The 22,098-nt window shown below is 31.6% G+C and overlaps 1 protein-coding gene across 2 annotated transcripts; it reads right to left on the bottom strand.

The window, feature by feature from the left end:
* Positions 1-122: 122 nt before the first annotated feature.
* LOC111625111 (putative mediator of RNA polymerase II transcription subunit 26) lies at positions 123-14,452 on the bottom strand. 2 transcript variants are annotated; one of them, XM_023368149.1, is made up of 4 exons: positions 14,140-14,452; positions 3,432-3,517; positions 669-2,558; positions 123-405 (listed from the first exon to the last, which is right to left on the bottom strand). In XM_023368149.1, the coding sequence occupies exons 3-4, from the start codon at positions 2,483-2,485 to the stop codon at positions 198-200; spliced, it is 2,025 nt and encodes a 674-aa protein (XP_023223917.1). In that variant the 5' UTR covers positions 2,486-2,558; positions 3,432-3,517; positions 14,140-14,452; the 3' UTR covers positions 123-197. The 2 variants fall into 2 exon arrangements, with proteins under 2 accessions (XP_023223917.1, XP_023223916.1); XM_023368148.1 differs by lacking the exon at positions 3,432-3,517.
* Between the last annotated feature and the right edge of the window lie 7,646 nt (positions 14,453-22,098).

Here is a 22,098-nt window from a genome sequence, read left to right as displayed (position 1 = left end):
AGCTGGCGAATGAAGATTTTCTGTAACTGAATACTGTTAATAGCCACACATGGTTATCAATGGTATTTAGTATATTAATTCTTAGCCTACTGCTCCAGAAGACCAAAATTTAGGCAGTTAAACTTCAGGAAATTTTTACGGGTGATCTGTTCAGATGTGCCCCATAATCCCCCACCGTGGTCAAATCTGAAAAGGACTTACCGAAAAGAACACTGATCACAAGCATGTAATTCTAAATCTACAGAATGGTGACGCCAAAGATGTCCGGCAATGTTACCCCAATGTTCGAAGCGATTTCCGCATTCGGGACAATTAAATGCAGAACAACCGGCGACGTGGCACTTACAATGATATTCTAAATTGTCTAACTGTCGAAACCTTATGTTGCAACCTTTAAACTCGCAGCTGAAATTAGGAATATAAATTATTAAATGAAACTTTACACAGGATGATCAAATGAAAACAGAACCCGTGAAAAACAGTGCATGGAGTTGATAGTGCTACAAGTCACTCTGAGCGATGTCATGAGCTGGCCGCATTCGTCGTACCGTCGACTCGAAGCATCACCGAGTAACTTGCAGCACCACCAGATTTCTTACGCTACTACTAATTATCATTTGATCACCTTGGTTTAACTTTGTTAAGAAATAAAATAAAATTTCACTTACATATATGATCCGTACTCTCTCTTTAATTTTCTTTGCCAAGATTTCTGACGAGAAGTTACTTCTCCTCTCTGTCTCTTCATTGCAATCACTAATTTGGTTTCCGGTTCATTTTTATTCTCTCTCGACTTTTTAAACTTTTGATTTATGGCTTTTGTCGTCGGCGTTGTTCCTTTACTGTTCAACTCCAAAAGAATAACTCCCGATTTATTTACAGTTACGTTTTGGTTTCCATTTGACTTATTTACTCCGGAATTCTGAGTGCTGACTATTCGTTCTAGACGGACACGTTTCCATTTCACACTATGATCCGAAACCATGTGATGGCGACATGCTTCGAGAGACGAAAAACCCTTACGACATTTACCGCAGAGAAAACGATTGTCGGTCTCTTCCGAAACTGGAGTATTATTTATATCCTTTTGATTTATCAAATTTGAGGATATAGTTGCTTCTGAATTGTAATTTACATTCTCTCTCTCAATTAAAATATTCCCTTGTTCTAAATTATTGTCTGGCATCTTACTCACTTCTATGGGCACTTCATTTCTAATCTTTAATGGTTCCGAAATTTCTAAATTCTTATGATGAGATGATTTTAAATGAGATATGACTAGATGTTTGTGAAGACTAATGAATGTACAGAACTTGCATTTGAAGCATCGTGTCTCTTCGATGGATGACAAGAGAGTGGTATCCTCGGAAGAGTCTGCATTTAAATTAGGTGAATGTTTCGCAAACCTATCTGACGCGGTACCGGAAGAAGTTAATATCGGAGTAGACAATGTTAATGCTTGAGTAGAAAGATCTGTGAAGTAAGTCTGAGTATCGTTAGAAAGTTGGTTAGAATGATTAACGATTTGTTTCTGATACTGACTTTCTGCTACCGAAGTTTGTAATGTTTGATTACCAATGTTATCGTACATGCCGTTATTACAAGTATTTGCAGATAAATTTAGATTTTCATCTTGTGCATTCAATCCAAATGCCTTTATTAAAGATGGACTACAACCCATCAAATTATTCGATAATAAATTTGTGACAGATGAAGTGGATACAAGAGAATTCATTAGATTATCCGGTTCCATCGACTGCGACGTCACTAAGTTATTTGTTAGCATTTCGAATGGCTGATTACCATTTGAAACTGAGATATTAGGTAAGGAATTAAGAGGTAATGACTGCTGAACTAATGGTTGTTGTATATTTGGTAATTTCACCTTTGAAACTGAAATATGATGAAGGGAATTATTATCATTGTTTGCAATTGTGAAAGCATGAGGTTTATTGGAAACTGGACTTTTATTCATATTATTACTGTTCTCAGAAATTGGAAGAATGTTTTGAGTAACTGGCTGTATACTCGTCGGACAAGAAGGGATGACTGAAGACTGGTTAAGTTCTAACAATCTAAAATTGCTAGCTGCGCGCAATGCAGGATGTAATTCCGTAACAGGTGGAAGAATCCCTGAAGAAGCTATGGGTCTAGATTGTACTTTTAGCAAATTGTTATTTAACCAAGTCGACACCATGTTGTTATTTGTAGGCACGGAAAACGGCGGCAAAGAAGATTGAATTGACATATTCGTCATTGACATATGACTGATCGGTGCCGAAGCCTGCAGTAGATTAGCATTAATTGGCTGAGAAATGGTGGTCTGTGGCAGAGTACTTGCATCGAGCGAAACAATATTTTGTAATGTTTCAAACAGTTGAGCCTGCTCGGTTTCTTCGACGCCATTAAGAGTATCGTGATGTCTGCTTTCGTTAATTGTAGCTGCATTATGCAAGGAATGATCTATTGATTGGGTCGAACTCATTCTTGCACAAAAGTTTCATTATATAAACTTTGCATAGCAAATAAGAGATTTCTTCCTTTCCAAATGGATCATCCTGTTAAAAAGGGGAATAAATTAATTTTCAAGCAAATAAAATCAATCTGAAATGAATTTAATCAGGTGATGAAGTGAAAAGTTTATTTGCAAGAAGTAAACACAATGATGCTGATAGTCAGACCTGGCAATATTGTAAGACAACTGTGCTTGTTACATCTCTGCTTTATTGCAAAACACATTTTAAAATCTTGAATATTCATTTACTATAGACTTGAATGATAGCATTTGAAACTGTTTACCAAGTCTACAACTCTTTGCAATTAAACTTTTCATTCAATCACTCTATGTATACACAGTAGCATCCACTTACTGTAATCACTTTGGGACTCTCCTATACAGATGGTGATAATGGACTAATAATGTGGATAGGTAAATAAAACTACAGTAAGTGGAAAGTCTGCTTTTGTTGAATATGACATTAAAAATATGTGTAACTTGTAAACTCTCATATGCAAGCCGTATTTTTGTAGTACCATCTTTAGCTAATGTACAATTGAAATAAAAAATTCTAGAAGTTTAAACTACCGAAATATAAACAAGTAATGATTAAAACAATACTTGACATTTCAAGGTCTGGTTAAGATTGATAATGATAACTGGTAACAAATTCACATTGCCGATCACACACTAAACTCAATAGTGTGAAACGATGGCTTAAAAATACCTATTTACCCAAAGATGATGATCTAACATTCCTTCCCTTTCATCTGGGCTTCGCATTGACAATAATAGAAATTTAGATGTTTTGGGAAGCAATAATTCCAATTACATTATCTGTGATTATGATAAGTGGATTCTACTGCATTATTTTTTATATGCAAGTTCCTGCTTTACTTGTATATAGTAAGTGATTTTGAACACTATTACTCACCAAAATTAATTTAAAAATAGTTTAATGATACAGGAAATCCTCGTTAATTCAAACTCCAATAGTTCATATCTGTACTTTTGTCCCGGCTAAAGATAAAAAGATTTACATGTCAAGGAATTAGGTTAGTTTGAAATAAGGCTACTTTTTAATTTGAAGCGAAAATTCTGTCCAAACTGTGATATGTGTATGTAACTTGTTCATTTAGATCAAAGTGCCTCTATGCTGTAAGAGAACAATACAGTCGACCCCCCCTATAACACTGTTGATAATTCCGTTTTATATGAATTCCCTGTTGTACGAGTCACTTAGATTTTACAAATACGTGAGTCGTTCACAGCCCGGCACATGTATTTGTAAAATCTAAGTGACTCGTACAACATGGAATTCATATAAAATGGAATTATCAACAGTGTTATAGGGGGTCGACTGTAGACCAATAACAACTCTAATGGCTTTGCTTTTACAGTAACACAGTTTTGGGTATTACCTGATACATAAATTGCCCCCTTTTCTTTTATCTAATAAAATACTACTGGTTTTTGAGATTGCAAGATTGGGCTACAAATAGCAGTTGAGATATTTGTAGGGCTCCAGGCTACTACATATGAACAATGTACTATTTTTGCATCACTATAAAATAAGTTGGGCTACATTTCAAGGAATTCTGCTTTACTTTTTATACAATCTACATATCTGGCAACCCGTGAGGTTCTTACTGGACACGTACAGTTTAGTTGCAGTTTATTTATATCATTATTATTATTATTATTCAATGAAAATAGTATTCTGTATAAGTAGTCTGTTCTGTTTGCTTAATAAATTACATCAGTTATGTGGCATTTGCATATTCTACAGAAATATGTAGATCTTGGATAATTCAAAGTTGCGAATATTATATCCCAGAATTTTGAACTGACAAGGTTTTCCTGTATCTAATTTGATAGGAATAATTACATACCAAAATAATTATTAAACCTATGTAAAAATGAAATTTTATTGTAAATTCTCAAAAATAAGGAGAAAACATTGCTTTAATTAAGGAAATAATAACTTCAAAAAATTATGAAATTGTTCAAGTTCTTTCAAGCTTAAAAACTCATTCTTAAAAGTCGAAGATATGAGTTATTAGTGAATCAACAGTGCTTTTACAATAAAGACAAAGTCTATTATTCGAAATTTCCAAACGACGACCCCTTATCATAATATGAAATTTATTTGGACACAATTGCATAATTAAACTTTTAACAAGATAACTTACATATAATTTAAATAATACCTGGTTTGCCAGCCAAATACTCCATCATAAACATAGCCTTGATACATTAACAAATAATACAGGTCTTGGTTTTGATCATTATCTCGTACAGATGGGTTCTCAATAAGAAAGGAAATTGGTTCAAAAAATAAAAATAAAAAATAAAGGAATAACCCAAGTCATTAAATATTTTATGATCCAAAGCAGCCAATTTCTTTTAGCAGATTTCTCCATCTTTAATAATACATTATAAACATTGTATAGCAAATTTCAAGACGACAAATCAATTATCTTTGACCAAAATATCAAAATAATTCTCATAACCTTGACTTTTTGGAGGTCTGTCCAATTCGAACTTAAGAATCAGTCCGGGGACCGATTGTTTTAATTTATAGAGATGTTTAAAATACTGCAGCCGAACTTTCTCCAATTCCACCAAAAGATCGAGACTCCAAATTGGGATTATGTTCATTTTGATTTCAAAAAAAAAACATCAAAAAGTTTAAAGTTATTTCTAAAATAATTCGTTTTATTTTTTTTGTAGTGTCAGCAATTTCTTTTCTTTGAAAAAAAACTCTATAGAGTCAGCCAGCAACAGTATATTGTCATTGTATATAAGACAATGTAAATCATCCGTTTCATTTAAAAAAAAATCCCAAGCTTTCCAAATGGGAGAAAATACAATATTAGGTGGATCATTGAAGAATAAAATAAATAGAAGAGGACTTAAGGGTTCACCCTTATTAGAAACAACACTTTTAGAAAACTTGAAATTCAGAAGTACACGATAATTTGTATTAAGTAATAAGTTTATAATTAGACAAATAAAGGAATCAGAAATGTTCATTCTGTGAAGTTTTCCACTCAAAATGTTAAGACTGACCTTATCAAATGCTTTATCCATGTTGACAAAAACCAAGTAAACTTTGTTTTCCCTTGCTAAGACTATCTGTATTAATGCATCTGAAATAAAAACATTATAATTGGCTCCTCTCCCTTTGACAAATGATCCTTAAAATCTCGAAATAATACTATAGCTTTTAATCAATCGGCTAGACAGTAATCCAATCAATGACTTTCTGAAATTATTCAACAATGCAATTGGGCAATAGTTACAGGAGTCAGACTTATCCCCTTTCTTGTAAATCATTCCAGTCTTGTGGAAAAATAGCCAAATCTATTATCCTGTTCAAAAAACTTAACATATTCGTAATAAACATTTTTTCAGGTAAGTGTTTAACGTGTCCATTTTTGATGCCGTTAGAAGCAGTAGAAGATTTGTTCTTTAACTTAGCAATTGTAGTTTTTAGTTTGTTTAGGGAAAATGGGATATCTAGAATTGGAGAAAAACATTCCACTGTAGCATTTAGAGCTAACTCTACGGTCAGGGCACAAAAACTTTCCTCTAGAAAAGCTTCTCGGCTATTAATTGAAATGCTATTGTCGGGTCATCTCTTGAAATTTATCTTATTTATAATTGACCAGAATTCCTTTTAAGATTTAGCTGATTGTAATTAATTGTAATAGTTCATGCTATTCCAATATTTTTTATTCTTAGCTTTGCACAAGGAACAAAAACAGGTTTTAAGATTGCAAAATTCAACAAGATTTTCTTTATTTCTGTTACTACAAAAAAACTCTCAATACTCTGTTTTTAATTTTTTTTGCTGATTTACAGTCACTATCAAACCATCCACAAGGGTGCAAACAAACAGTCTTCTGTTTAGTAACTAAGCTGCAATGTCTCACAGAGTCCCAAATAATTTTTATCATTGATTTATAAAATTCTTCGATATTGTTATTCAAAGGAGCTAATAATGCTGAACATCTTTTTAGCGTTCACCCCTAGAAACGTCTTTAGCTTCCGCTCTCCAAATTAGTCTCTCACTCACTTGCTCTACTTCATTACGTTTATCTAAGTGTGATCCAAAATTCAGAATGGCCAAGGACAAAGTATTTTGACAAGTAATCGTCGGAGATAAGAATTTTCAAGCCAGTCTCTCAATCTATCACATGATAATATAATCAATCACTGAAACTCCCATGATGATAAATAGGTAAATTTCACTACAGTATAATTTGATTCAATTCAGATATACAGAATACAGATTCAATTTGTCAAAAATAGAAATTTGCATATAAATCAAAATTACTATTAAATCTCATTGAAATTTATATACATTTACCTCAATTTAATTTTATTTTTACTGCAAGAATGTGCTGTTGATCCAACAATGGCATAATTTCACCCAAATTGTTATTAATGCACAAAAGTGGTACCCGAAGGCCTACCCTTTCCTAGGGGACTCGAGGCAATTACTTCAAATGTTTGAAAATCGGAATTNCATCAAAAATTTAAATTATATTTAAAACAGACTAATTATGCATACAAGAAGCAACCCTCAAGTAACTTTTCATAGTACAATTAAATGCGATTATAATGAATTAATTTCTAATTTAAAAATTTCTGGAAAATAAGAATCAACTTGGAACAGGACTCGAACCTGCAAATCTTGCAAACCGTTCAGACACATACATGATGACATCATTACCACCTACCTCTAGTCAAATTAAATGTGATCAATATTAAAACAGAATACTTTTTGGGGCAAAATAAGATAACATTTTCTTAATACCAAATATTTAAAATCTGAAATTTTAAAAAATTTTTATTGTAAAATAATCAACGTAAGAGTATTTCACTACATTAACAAATGTATCACAGTGTTCTCAACTGGTGTACCATATATTGGAATGAATGCAAGGGAAACATTCACAGAAAACTTTTCTGGAGGTGCAGAACTTGGAAACAAATAAGCACTGTACATCAATGAATTTATTTTTGGAGTTTTTCACAAATAGATTATAGAACAGCATTGCATCAAAGGGTCCCACAGTTGAGGGTTTAAGTTACGTATCTCAATCACTTTTACGATTATAATTTGTGAAATATTTTACTCAATCCCAGGAGAGGGCAAGGGCAACTGTCCCGTCTGCAGATGACTTTGATCTCTGATATGTATAAATCTCTTTTGCTGTCTACCTCCTCCTGTGTTCTTCTGTATTTTGCAAAGAATAATAATTTTTTCTAATTAATTATGTGCATTATGTGGCTATATATTAAATATTTTTAATTATATGCAGTTATCAACTTTGCTTAGTAAATTTTAATAAATGTTAAGAAACAGATTATTAAGGGCAGCTTGGAAGCCAAAACATTAATCTAACACACAACCGACTTCCAACAGAAGTCAGAATTGCAACCCTAATTCCAAGTGCACTATAGTTGAATATAACCGACGCTTAACAAGCCTTACCTAAAGAAATAGCTGCCCTAATAGGTACCAGGCTTACGTATAAAAGATCCCACACAATACGTAAGTTATTGTGAAATGCAAAAGACAAAGGGGTGGCAAACTGTTTAGAGCCAGCATGTCATATTGTAAGCATACTTAGCTTTAAAAATGTTTGTGTGCGCCAATGTTTTCGACTTTGAATAATGATATTTAAATAAATTAAATGAATACGCTTTCATTTAAATAAACGTAAAAAGCTGAGTGAAAAAAAGGTCAGGTGATAAACCAAAATCATATGAAACATTACTTGCCAGATAATTTCTCCTTACATGCCACTTTGGACACATGTGCCATAGGTTCACCACCCTTGATCTAGACTTTCATGCAGGAAGTTTAACCCATTTTGAAAGAATTTAGAAAATAAAAGAAAGGCCTATATCCTATATAATTAATAAACTGTGTTAATAAAAAAGAATGTATGTACTTTTAAAACACCATCCTTTTAAAAATCCTGTACATATGTTTTGTAGAACATATTTACTTCTATCAGATCATTGAAGTTATGCAGTGAGATCTCAGACAATAGTCCAGTCAAAGGTAACAGAATTACCAAATACTGTGTGAAATAACAAAAAACAGCCAGCACCAGGAAGTGATAAATCACAAAATTTTTTAACAAGTGAGCAAAGCCTTTGGAGCAAGCAGTACTAACAAATTACAATATATATATATGATGGACTGTATGGTCTTCATTTGTCTATCAAAGGGCTGCAGCCCAAATCATGCACAGGAATGGCCAGTACCAGCCAGAAAAGAGAAATTAAAATAAACAAACACCAAAAAACCTTTAAAATCCAGTAACACAAATAAAACATTTAATAAAAGTTAAATGATTTCAACCTTAACCTGTTGTCTTGAATGCACTTAGTTGAATATAAATTGCAGATCTGTGGTAAATTTGGCAGCAATTTAAAAAATTAATTAATAAAAATTTAGCGTAGAAAACCTGTATTTTTACTTTAATATAGTTTTTCAATATGTTTCTAATTGAATTCAGTCAAAAAATCTTAATTTCATTATAATTTATTGAAAATTTTAATATTTAATATTAAAAGATAATTAGCATAAATTACATGGGTTTTGTTTGAATAGAACATTTTCCACCTTAATCAATTTTTTGAATCTAGAATACACATCCTTTCTCAAGCATAATATTCTAAGCCTCAGTATTATCAACTCACAATCCTTGGGGAGATGTATTTGATAAACTGTCATAGAAAAAACATTATTTCTGGCACTCCAAAAGGAATTCAAATTCAGCCCTAGCCCTAGTTAGAGCTAGTACTAGTTTTTTGTATAGCTTAGCCAGCATCGCTTGTACAAAACAGCACAGATACAAAAGGAACCTAATATGCTGTTTGGCACATACCTATTCCAACCAACAGGACATGCGCAACACATCTAACACACAACCGACTTCCAACAGAAGTCAGAATTGCAACCCTAATTCCAAGTGCACTATAGTTGAATATAACCGACGCTTAACAAGTCTTACCTAAAGAAATAGCTGCCCTAATAGGTACCAGGCTTACGTATAAAAGATCCCACACAATATGTAAGTTATTGTGAAATGCAAAAGACAAAACCTACAATCTTAAAAGCCCCAGATGTTTAGTGTTCCAGTGAGGGACAACAGGTTCCAAAGTGATTTGGTGTACATTGGTTCCACTAAATGCTCAGTACAAAAAAAAGAGTATAGGAACACAAATACAACATTGTGAACGAAAGGCATACCACCACCCTATCCACCTACTCCATTTACCTCAAAGTGCAAGCCGACCTCCTTTAACACCAGGTTAATAAGAGCTCTGGAAGCCTTAGAAATATACAAGGCCGGCCTGACAGGCAAGCTCAAATTTTAAGGATGGTAGCACTGTATCGTATGCCTGGTGAAACTTGTACGATAAACCCGACGGTGCTGACACAAATTGACTTTTATTATTTGTTTTTAAGGCTTGTTCCTAATATAATTTGTGCATATATGTTGTATTTATATATATTTTTAATTCATGCACTTATATTTTTTGTAAGAGTTATGTATTCCAAATTGTTTAATTAATTTAAAAATATTTTTCAAAATGTTCGGTTCTATGCATTCCAATTTTGGAATTCCATTGGTTTGCAACCTAAAGCAGATCCTTGGTTAAGATCAAAAGCATTTGTTTAATATTTATTAAATGTTTTATTAGTGTTACTGGAGTTTAAAGGTTTTTTGGTGTTTGTCATTACTTCCAGTAAATGAGTAAGAAGATATCTTTAATTAAAACAGAAATGATGAAATGTGAAATTTTTGCTATAATCTACATTGGAAATAAGGGGCAAAGCTCCTAGTTATACAATATTTTCATTACTCATGTATGAATCATTTAACACAAAATTATTGTATTTAGTTATTATTAGAATCTTATGTTTAATATATTATCTTACTAAAGATAAAATATTCAGATCTTATTAGATTATTTTGTTTAGAAAATATCAAAGAGTACTGTAGCATTTATACTAATTGAATTTCAACTTGAGAGTGTTTTCTCTCTCTCTCAATCTGTTTTAACTCTAAATTAATTTGAATAAAAAATTATTCAAAATAAATTCCATACCTTAAAGATATGATTATTTACAGATAATTAGTCATTAATAATGAAATCACCAAATGATTATATTTATTTATATACGGAAAAACAAGAAAACATTTTAACGTACAAGTTTTGTGTTAAATTTTGAATAACCACTTAATGAACGTGCATTTTTGTTTCCAAATATCTTATGAGAGACCAATCCAGAGCCACAAAAAGTGATCGCAAGCTTGGAACTAGAACATTTCAGACTCTTCTATTACTTCAATACGAAACACTCAGCTTATCAGAAATCACTCAGCTTATCAGCTATAAAGTGCCAAAATTGTCACTTGGTGATATTTTTATTAAACTAGCAATAAAATTATAATACTGATGATAAAAACCCTATTCCACTTATTTCAAAATTGAATCGCAAGGCATGCTTCAGGAAAAACAGCAGAATGTTGAGCTTCGATGTGATAAAAGTCCCGTGCACCACACACCTAACCATGTCACAACATATGGCAAGTTCGGATAGGAAAGCAGTAAGTGACATTGAAACCGAAGACAGACAGTTTTCATGTAATGCCGCCCAGTGTTTCCAGATTACAGATTTTATTTATTGACTGACAGAAAATCTGGGAAATTTTTTGGAATGGTATATTTTTTCCATTTTAGTCTACTGAAAAAAAAATCAAAGCATAAAAATTTTGACATGATAGAACATGTGAAATGCTGTTTATTGTAATCAAGTATTTGAAATTATTCATTAAAAACGATCCCTATTTCTAAGTAACAACTTAATATGTTAAGGTTACCAGCACCTGCATTAATTAATATGTAAAACTGGTGGCAATAAATAATTTGAAGTGGGAAAAAAGTTTCGAAACTGGCGAAATGGTTAGTGACTTAAAATTTTCCAGAGTAACCTCTGGATTATTATATTTGTTTTTCTCTCTTTATGTATTTGAAACTAGATTTTAAAATGTTACTATACAGATTCCAACCCTGTCCCCAGAACTGCACCCACTACTTCCTATCCTCACATTAGTCACAAATCTATCGTATTCAATATTAAAATGGCAAAGAGATTAAACACTTTTCCTGTTAAAGGTAATAACTTTTATTTTTCATTTTTGACTCTCTCTGTCCTGTGAGCAACCAAAAGAGCTTTTTTCCTTACCAAATCCAAAATGAAGGCAGCCAAGTGACAAGGAATAGAACCCGACATATCCAGGACACATCATAAAGGAAGAATTTCTGGGGTTGTCCGCCCGGATTAAAACTTGGTTCCTTCAAGTTGATTGGCTCGCATCTTAACTATTTCAGCCATTCAACTATGGAGTTAAAACGGGCAAAATTTCAAGCAGGCTACTAATAAATTATAAACTTAAAACTATTTTAACAATTAATTCACATTACCTGGATTATTAAAAATTAAATTGAATAATTTTTCATTTTCTTGTTAGGAAAACATACATTTAACACACAGGAAATTATAAAGGAAAGTAGAGAGTAAAAAAAATAATAATAATAAAAAAAAATAATAGTAATTAACGACATTAAAGAATAATTTCTTTTTCCTTTACGACAAATGATAGACAAAATACAATTTTATTCATTCAAAAATTTTAAATTTCAAAATAGTAGTATTAGTGTAGTATTGTACTACTATGCTACTACATACAGAGCCGGTCCTACCATAGGGCGAAAGGAGCAGCCGCTCCAGGCGCTAAGTCCTAGGGGGCGCCTCAGTGGTAAAGAAAATTAAAGGGTATAAATTTGGGGCAACCAAGGGCAGTGGCGTAGTGAGGGGGTGCAATGGGGTGTATCAAGCACCGGATGCCACTCGCAGAGGGGCGCCCAAATGGTCTCCAAGACAAACTATGTGTTTCTGGAGGGGGCACCAATAAAGTGGCGTGCCCCGAGCGCCAGTTATGTTCGCTACGCTACTGACCAAAGGGGCGCCATAATAGGATCTCGCTCCATCCTAAAACTTGCCTCGGGCCGGCACTGACTACATAGTAGTAGCATAGTAGTATTGCATAGTAGTATTCTATTTTTAAATTCTATTAAATCAAAATACAGGTTATTAAATACAAAAATTGTTTATAAACTTTTAATTTATGAGAATTAATTGATCTTTTAAAGATTTCAATCGAATCTCTTCAATTCTCCTCCTTACACGGACTATCAATTCATATCGCGGGCAATTTAAACGCACGTATAAGGTTGAATCTTATTATAAATCTTACAAATTAATTCACAAAGTTAAAAAATAATTTTCATTTACTTAAAAACAAAATTTTAAAAACAATTTTAATGTATTAAAGTACTAAAAATTATTTAAATTCGATAGCAAAATTTAAGGATTTGAATTCCTTACCCGTCAAACTTAAATTGCATCAACTATAAACTATAAAACAGCAATAAAATGTTGGAGGAAGTATTCGAATCTTTAATTTCATTTATGATTGGAATTATATTGTAAATTTTGTGTATTAATTGACTATGGAAAATGTTAATTTCCTTTGATTCTTCATGTTAGAAGCAATTTAAATGTACATGCAAAGTTAGTATTAAATTTGAGAAATATCTGAATAAATTTTATTTATTTCAAGAAATAAAACCAATTTAAAAACAATTTCAACACATTCAAATACTAAAAATTATTAATTAAATTTGGTAGTAAAATTAAAGATTCAAACTCCTCATCTGTCAAAAATTGCATCAAATATAAACTATAAAATGTCAATAAAATGATGGAGGAAGAATTTAAATCCTCACTCCACTTATAAAATGGTATTAAGTGCAAAATATCAATTGTTTATTAAATTAATTTCCAAAAATTTTGATGATTTTGGCCCTTCCTATTATACAGGGTATTGATTCATGCTATAAGCAATTTAAAATGTATTTACTGTAAAAGATTTGATATTAAATTTGAAAAATAACTGAATAAATAATTTTTAAAACAACTTCAAGTGCCAAAATTTATTAAATTTTGAAAGCAAAATTAAGGATTTTAAATTCTTCATCTGTCAAACTTGATGAAGATGCATCACATTATAAACTATGAAATAGCAATTGCTGGAGGAAGACAAATCATTTATAAATGGCATTAAGTGCAAAAATAATGAATGTTTATTATATATAAAGGTTGTTTATCAAATTAATTTCACGAAAACTCGTTAATTTCTAAGAGTTTTGAATGAATTGTTTGGTCCTTCCTATTCTTATACATGTTATTGATTCGTCTTACATGCTGTTTACATGTGTGTGTAAGGCTCGATGGTGTTACACAGTTTATAAATGTATTGTTTTGTGATGGATTTGACAGTTAAATATTCCGACAAACGCATAAAGAATTAAATAAAATGTCGGATTTGTGCCTCGTGGTCGCCATTTTAGATCAACCAACGAAACCCTGTGAGAGGCTAGCAACATTTGTAAAAATCTCCCTTATTCTTCCGTTTCCGTTCCGTCAATATAATTAATATATCATTAGCAAACAAACAACATTTCAAAACACTTAAACGAACCTGAAAATATTCACGAGTTATCTTCTACTCATAAAATAATCTATTTCATCATTGACTACTCTCTACGTTTTCTCGTCGTATCTCAGAGCCTGATTAGTTGACAGCCGTCCGATCGTCCAATAGCGTGGCCGGAAAACAGCGCATATTACAAATTTGAATTTAAAAGTTATCCCTGCTCTCTCCGATTGGTGGAATTCGAACCAATTGTACCTTTTATATTGTGACGACGGCAAGATTAAAGATGGCGTCGAAAGTGAGGTAGGACGAGGTTGTATTTTATTATAAACTATTGTATTAGCCGAATTGTGTATTATGAATGAAATTTGTGGATCCTTCGACTTCTTTTTTTATTTTTCTCGGCAATTCGTCGTTTAATTTCGTACGGTAAGCGATTTAATGTTCCGGTGAAATGTACACATTTACAGGACGAAGAATATGGCGAATAGAGTATAATAACCTCAGACTAAAGTCTGTCTTCGTTAATAACCTCGATCCAAATGTTTTACTGCTTCTCTCCTTTACTCTAGAAGTTACTTCCTTTTAAATCTCTCTATTTTTTAAAATAATCATTAAAAGGGTTTAAATTTAAAAAAAATATGTGTAAATTACGTCCACTCGAATGCTTACGATGTTAATGTTTACAGGAAATGGATCATAAGTAAAAAAGGATTCACGCCATTTATGTGGGTTTAAATAGTGAATAATGTCTTCGCTATTAAGGGTGTGAATGCATTATAAGGCCAGATGGGGTTGAGGGTTGCGGATCGATGGAGAATTCTATGAAATTCTACGTTACGAAGTGTAATGTCTCGAGTTGTAATCTATTTCTAAGTTTAAATAGGTCAGAGAATGTAATTATTCACATTTAAAATGGCGATGTTTAGTAGTAGCTTTGAAATTAAAAATTTTTTTTGTTTTAATGTGGTATTTATGTATATTTTCTTAATGATGATTCTAGTAAAATTTGGATTGCTGTCAAATGGGGAAGCCGAAATTGCTTACATTGACGCGTTTTCGGAATGTTTTCTCCTTTCGTTAGCAATTCTGACTGAGTGGCTTGCCGACTCCAAAAGAATTGATCCTGGAAGTTTCTGTTCCGGGAGTGAAACATTTTGAGAGATTTAACTCTTTTCTTAGGTTGTGACTATGTAGATGCAAGCGAGCAAGAATATGTGGCGAGAAGAGTGTGAAACATATGTGTCTTGTTTATTACAAGAGTGCGAAACGTCATCACTTCTTCTCGTCAAGTATTCTTGCTCGCTCGGAAAATTCGCTCGCTCGCGTCTGCATACTTGCACCTTTACTCTTGGCGGTGTAAAAATACCATCTTCTAATCTGTTTTAAGTTGATTGTTCTGTCGAGTAAGTATGAGACGAATAAGCCTTGATTTGTAAAAATTTTCGCCAAATTCGGAGAGTTGGCGACCCTACGTATAGTGGTGACGGTTTTGTATTCCGGTAATCTTTGCCTCGAAGAGGTTGTAGTGTCTCTATAATCGAGAATTTATTGTTACGTCGTACAGGAATTTTGGAGACTCCTGCCAAATCCAATTGTGGATATCTACTGTTTACAAGTATATTAGATAGAGAAGGCTGCTTATCGGCAATCTGATGAGAAGAGATCTGGATAATTAAGCAAATTATAAGATTTTTAAACTGAATTGCTATTGAAAAATGTTTTCAGAAGTTACAGTATAATTTTTCACTATATAAGTCTTTAGGGCAAAGATTGCTAATTTCAATTGCTGATGATTGGACAATACAATCTAAGTGTTATAATGGAAACAATTGAAGGTGGTTTAATGATGTGAATTTACATATTTTTGCTTCTCTGTATGGTGGTAAAACAATATAAACATAAATATTTATTGCTTGATTAATTTATAATCCCAAAAGTGTTGACACTGGATTTATATGTAAATAAAAAAAAAAAAAACATTGAAAAGAAATACAGGATCTTATAAAAAGAATGCTACCATTTTAAATTATTGAAATTATATTTATTATTTGAGAATGTAATGTACAATAAAACGTTGGAACACTCCAAGTTTCACATTTGCCCGTTAAAATTTCTCCTCGTATATGTACAACCAACACTCTTAGTCTTCCTGCATACAGCATATCCCTAGTAACTCCTCCTACGGAAGCCACAATTCTACGGTTTGTGCAGATTACTTGTGTCGCACGATGGCAAGTGATACTGATTGAACTGCAGAGTGTGAAATACCTTCTCTGTTCTAGAGTCACCATTTTCGTTTACAATGCTTTCTAGAGGTAGTAGATAATAAGATGTTTGAATGCAGATGGGAGATGAAACTTGCCGTTTTACTATTGATTAATGTACCTTGCATAATTCTCAAATAATAATTAACATAATTACAGTAATTTAAAATGGTAGCATTCATTTTGGAAGACCCTGAATATTTTAAGTGGCAGAAAAAATATATTTTTAAGTTGAAACAATCTTATATCCTATTTTATAGCTTAGGTATAACTTTCTATAATTTAGCTGATTAGATCAAATTGGCTTATTTATCTGCTGAAATTTAATCGTGTTGATAAATATACGATGATTCTTTCAGACGTTTATATTTTTAATTATACGTCAAGAATTATTTTGGTTTAAAATGATTGTTGTTCGTATCTAAGAGCATAAACTATTAAGTTAAAGATTCTGTGTTGTTTTTAAGATGAATCAAAGCTAACAACATTGCTAAGCATTCAAAGCATTGGATAGCATAAATATGAGCAAAATAAGCAGCATAATTTAGAATCTAAAATTTGTTATTAAATTTGAATGTAAATTCACATTTTTATTATTGAATTTGTCTTATTTGAATGAATATTTTTGTAAATAATTGTCATATTACATGGAAATATTCAATAGTATGGCTCAATTAATCTAACACATGATTTTTGAATTGTTTTCCCACTTACAATATTTTACTTCTTATTTTTTGATCAAAATTAATTAATTGTGCAGTTATTCATATAAAAAAATTTCAATTAATAATGTATTTTTTGTTATAAAGAAATTAATAATCGGATTAACAGTTTATGAAACTACTTTATTACTAAAAAGACACTAAAAATTACTAAAAAGACACTAAACAATAAGGGTACTTTGGAATCTTCTGGTTCATCTTTGGGAATGCTCGACTAATAAATATTACATAAAACAAAAATTGGAATTTTAAAAATGTTTAAAATTCAAAATTGCTATAAATTGCATCCAAGTTCTAAGACTACAATCTTACGGTTTATCTGTTCATGTTTGAAATTCAGCAGTGATTTAAAGTGCTGTATCACAATTGATACATGAGGACTTCAGAGACAATAGTGCTGTGAAGATAGTCAAAGATGCAAGAGAAAAACCTCTATGAAATTAAAAATATACAGGTTTATGCAAATTTTTTTCCCATATAACCTGTGACTTCAAGTAAAAGATGATATTGGTGCAACTGTTGAAGTAATGAAACTTAGTGAATTATATTTTTTAAATGTATTATCAAACAGATGAGTTTTAGAGCATTCTTATGCTTGATTGGAGAAGTGTAGTTGATTAGGGAAAAATTGTGATCATAAACACAATACTAGTTTACATATGATTGTCCTTTCCATCATTTTTCTCTTAAGCTGGTTCCATACATTCAGTTTTCATTAATTGTCAAATAATTGTCTATTTATTCCCTTTTAAATTTGCCACAATATATTGACAAGGAGTGGGAAATGGCAAATATTAAATATTAGTTGAGTAAATCATCCACACTAGTATTTGTCAAATGTTTGCTCAGCATTTGACTAATACCAAATGTGTGGAGCCAGCTTTATACAGGATCTATCAAGAAAACGGGTGATTATAAATAGACAGTTATTCATTTTTGAATATTGTAAAACAAATTTTCATATACAGGATTTCAAAAAAGTATTTGCAACTTGTTTTGAAGTTGGCATCACACCATTGATCTTCGTTCACGTGCAAATATCTTTCGCATCTTTGAAATATGTCACGGTTAGAGTGGCACAGCATATCCCTGCATATGTTATTGATTGCATGATAAATTTTTGGTGTAAGAATTTCAATATTTTGTAGACAATCTTCATCTATATAACCTCTATTTATAATCACCTGCTTTCCTGCCAGACCCTGTAATGAAGATTAATGTTGGTTTGAAATTAGCAATTGAGAAATCTGGAAAATTTGAGATTAAAACAAAAACAAACCACTTAAATATGAGGAAACCAAAATATTTTCTAAATGAACGATTTCTACAAGGGTACTTCTGTTAATAATTATAAATTAATACTGACAAATTAGTTTGGATTAATTAAAAGAAAGCAAGGTAGTTATCAGGAAAGTTTCTCAAACATCAAATTCAAAAATGCTTTTGTTTAACAGAATCATAGAAATCACTCAAATGTTTTCAGGTTACAAATTCTCTTCATTCTCTTGTTTGGTGATTTTTAAATTATAGTCTGTGGACCACTGATGGTCTATGAACATGTTTCAGGTAGTCTATGGACTGACCTTATCATTTTTCTAACATGCAATTTTATACTGTTTAGTCACAGGATGTAATATTGGGTACATTCCAGTGTGCATCAAAGAGCAAATTGGTGAACTGTGATGTTCTAAAATATATTCCAAAATTCATTGACAAGTTCATTGATGCAGCAACCGGTGCACATTGTATTGCTTGGACTGTGAAATGGACTGTAATGAAGCAGTATGGCAGTCTCCACAGTTATATTATTAACACAATTTTTACCACTTGTCTGTATTGATAAAATAGGGTCTGCAAATGCCAATATGGTGCTTTTTATTTCTGCTGTCTTGCTAAGTTGACAGACATTCTGGTAAAAGCTTATTAAACTGTTCACTGGTGCTGCTAGCAACTGATACTAGAATGTATCCATTTTTATGCACAACTTTTCTTATGTTAAATAGATGCATGCCAAGATACCTTGTCTAAGTTGATTTTTACAGGATAATAAATGGGCAGGTGTAAGCTTGGTGTTAATGATTTGTAAATCATATACATATAACTGTGAGAAACTTGATGTCTAATGTACTGTGTAAACACTGGTTATTTCTAAGTTTTCTCTGAGAAAAATTTGTTGGATAAGGCAATATTTTTCTTTGCAAAAGACATTTGTATCTTGCAAGAGCTATAATCCAACCTTATAATAAAAAGTTAAAAGTAACTTACAGACCAGAAGCAATCTTTCGTGAGATATGGACTTTCAAACAAGGCCACTGGGTGCATACATGCTATGTTTTTCAAACTTTCAAAACTGCATCCTGGAAAGTCTATAAAAAATAATTTAAAAAGTAAATATTCAGTTAAAATATACATATGATCACACAAGACACAATAAAGGCAGCAAAATTAAGGCAATATTGAACATTGACATGTTTGACCAATTTCCCATTTCAGTTGTCAAGGTCAAAAGATGTGATCGGTGGCAGCAGCGGTTGCTGTTCAATATCACCTTAATTTTTCCACCTGTGTGCATCCACTACTACACTATGTCTAAATGAATATAGGTGGAGTGCTTCTTCATATGGACATTGTATATGGGAGATGATGATGTACCAGTACCTCAGTCCTGTTTAGGCATTTTAATTTTTCACTGAAGTTAATTTATGAAAAAACAAAATGTAATGCGTTTTACCAATTCAATGTGATATGCATCACACACATTTTTCTTAAATTTTTGTGTTAGTCTTTTAAATGATTTTTTTTAGAACCAAGGTACAACACCAATATTTTACCTTCATCCTAATCTCATTGTACCTTGGACCAAGCATAATTTTGTAAAGAAAAAGTCAAATTTCCAACAGAAATTTTAAACTTTAATAGTTGAAGTGATGAAAGTTGACAGATAAATACAATAGATAAAGTGGACCACTTTTTACCTCATAGTGGAACTCTAATCTTTTGTATTTTGAACAAATAAAATACTTAGGCCTAGAATGTTTCTGTATTAATAATAAACAGTCTTATAGATTTTATTTTCTGTTAGTAAAAATAGCATTAGTTTTATAGGATTTAGAATCATAGGTTCCTAGCTTTTCTCTGGTGCATTTAGTTAAAAAAATTTTACTTTTTAATGATCAAATTGATTTTTTTCAAGTTTGCAACATTGGTTGTCTATGACTAAAATCATAGAAAATATTATTTACAGTGACCATAATTTGCACATCTGTTAACTATGTGAGTTTCGTAAAAACCCAATTGGTAAAATTGAGATTAGTGTATATCTAAGGTACAATGTTTTCCACTATTATTCTGAGATTCCTTAAAAAGTGCCCTGAAAATAAGTTTCTTTATACAGGGTGTATCAGTAAAGTGGTTACAAACTTTTAGGAGAGATAGTGACGACACACAACACAAGAATGAAGCTTCACAGTGAGCATGGCTGCAACAACTGCATGCGCATGTGCAACATCATCTGATGCTTCAGATTACATAGCAACATCTATCACATACACTAGCCAAAGATGTCCCAGCATTTTTGCTGTACTAAGAATAATAAACATGTTTTCTCACCCTGTTCGTGTCATCACTACTGCGCCAGGAAAGCATTTCCGACCATGCATTGTTGTGTGATTTCCCATCGTCTAGGTCCTATCGCTTCTGAAAGTTTGTAACTGCTGTACTGATACACCCTGTATATACAATTAACTAAATTGCCACCCTTTTAAGTAACCGCTCTTGTTTGTCTAACTTGATCAACTACAGATGGTAACCCATCTTCTGAAATATCTCCTGCAATTTTTTAAAAATAATGTTTAAAGTCTAATACTTCATTCATCATGAAGGCAACTACAAATGTTTAGAATTCAAAATGCATTTATATATTTTGTAATATGTATATTGACAGTTTAAAGTTATTTGATGTATACTTTGATTGCATGTGAGCAACATCATATGATATATACTAACAAAATTAAATAATTTATTAAATATACATAATGTGTAAATTAAAAATTTCTATTGAGTTGCCGACTGACAGGAACCTCTTTCCGAACCTACAGATGATTAAGGAAGGTGAAAACATTAATTTTTTAAAAATAAATCTGTTTAAAAACTATACTTTCAGTAGTGATTGACTGATCAAATGCAATGCTCAATTAGTTGATAATTTAAGCTAATTTAAATTAAATTTAAAAGCATTTTTAAATTTATTTTAATAAATTGGAGATGAAATGGTAAGCATTATTTTTTCAATCTAGCATGTAAACTTTATTATACAAACGTCTATATTTTAATTCTCTTTTGACTTTTGTTGTCCAGCAAAAGTGTATTAAATTTGTTCAAACTTATATATTCACGACGACCAAACTGTGGCTCTTCAACTTACTGCAGCTCCTGTATATTTATACAGTTTCTAATGAGTAATACACGCTATACAGTGGATAAAAAATATAAATATCACAAAACCAAAAATGCAGTTTGTAGATCAAAAAGTGAAAAGGAAAACAAATTTTTTTAATTACCAGCAACTGTCTTTTGGTTTCCATTTCCAAATCTATTCTTTTAACCTAAAGATGGTTGCTCGAGGTTTGTTTTCCTTTTCACTTTTTGATCTACGAACTGCATTTTTGGTTTTATGAGTGATATTTATACAATTTTTTATAAACTCGATACATACTGCTTACATGTAGAAGACTTACAAAAAATTTTACATGATGATTATGTAGTTTGATATACACATGGATCGTAAGCATAAATTAACTTGCAACTTACACTTAGCTTTCATTTTCCTGTTCAAGATTAAGTTCATAAAGAAGTTAACCAGTTAAGTAACAACCTATGTAACTGATTATAAAGTAATAATATTTATTATATGACAGCGATAACTACAGTATTTTAACAAAAATACCAGCAGTTGATTGAAAATCAGTAGTTAATCCATAATTGTTTTGCCTTATTGATATTATTTGAAAATAAAT

The sequence above is a fragment of the Centruroides sculpturatus genome, unplaced genomic scaffold (assembly GCF_000671375.1).
Source record: "Centruroides sculpturatus isolate CEXI.00-Female unplaced genomic scaffold, Cexi_2.0 scaffold295, whole genome shotgun sequence".
Taxonomy (NCBI): domain Eukaryota; kingdom Metazoa; phylum Arthropoda; class Arachnida; order Scorpiones; family Buthidae; genus Centruroides; species Centruroides sculpturatus.
This window is presented reverse-complemented; position numbering and strand designations above follow the sequence as displayed.

What these genes read in the sequence shown, in the direction of transcription:
- LOC111625111 (XM_023368149.1), bottom strand. Translation starts at nt 2,485, where the DNA reads ATGAGTTCGACCCAATCAATAGATCATTCCTTGCATAATGCAGCTACA. An exon ending in AGAGAGTACGGATCATATAT is followed by an intron (nt 406 to 668) that starts GTAAGTGAAATT and finishes TCCTAATTTCAG; the next exon opens with CTGCGAGTTTAAAGGTTGCA.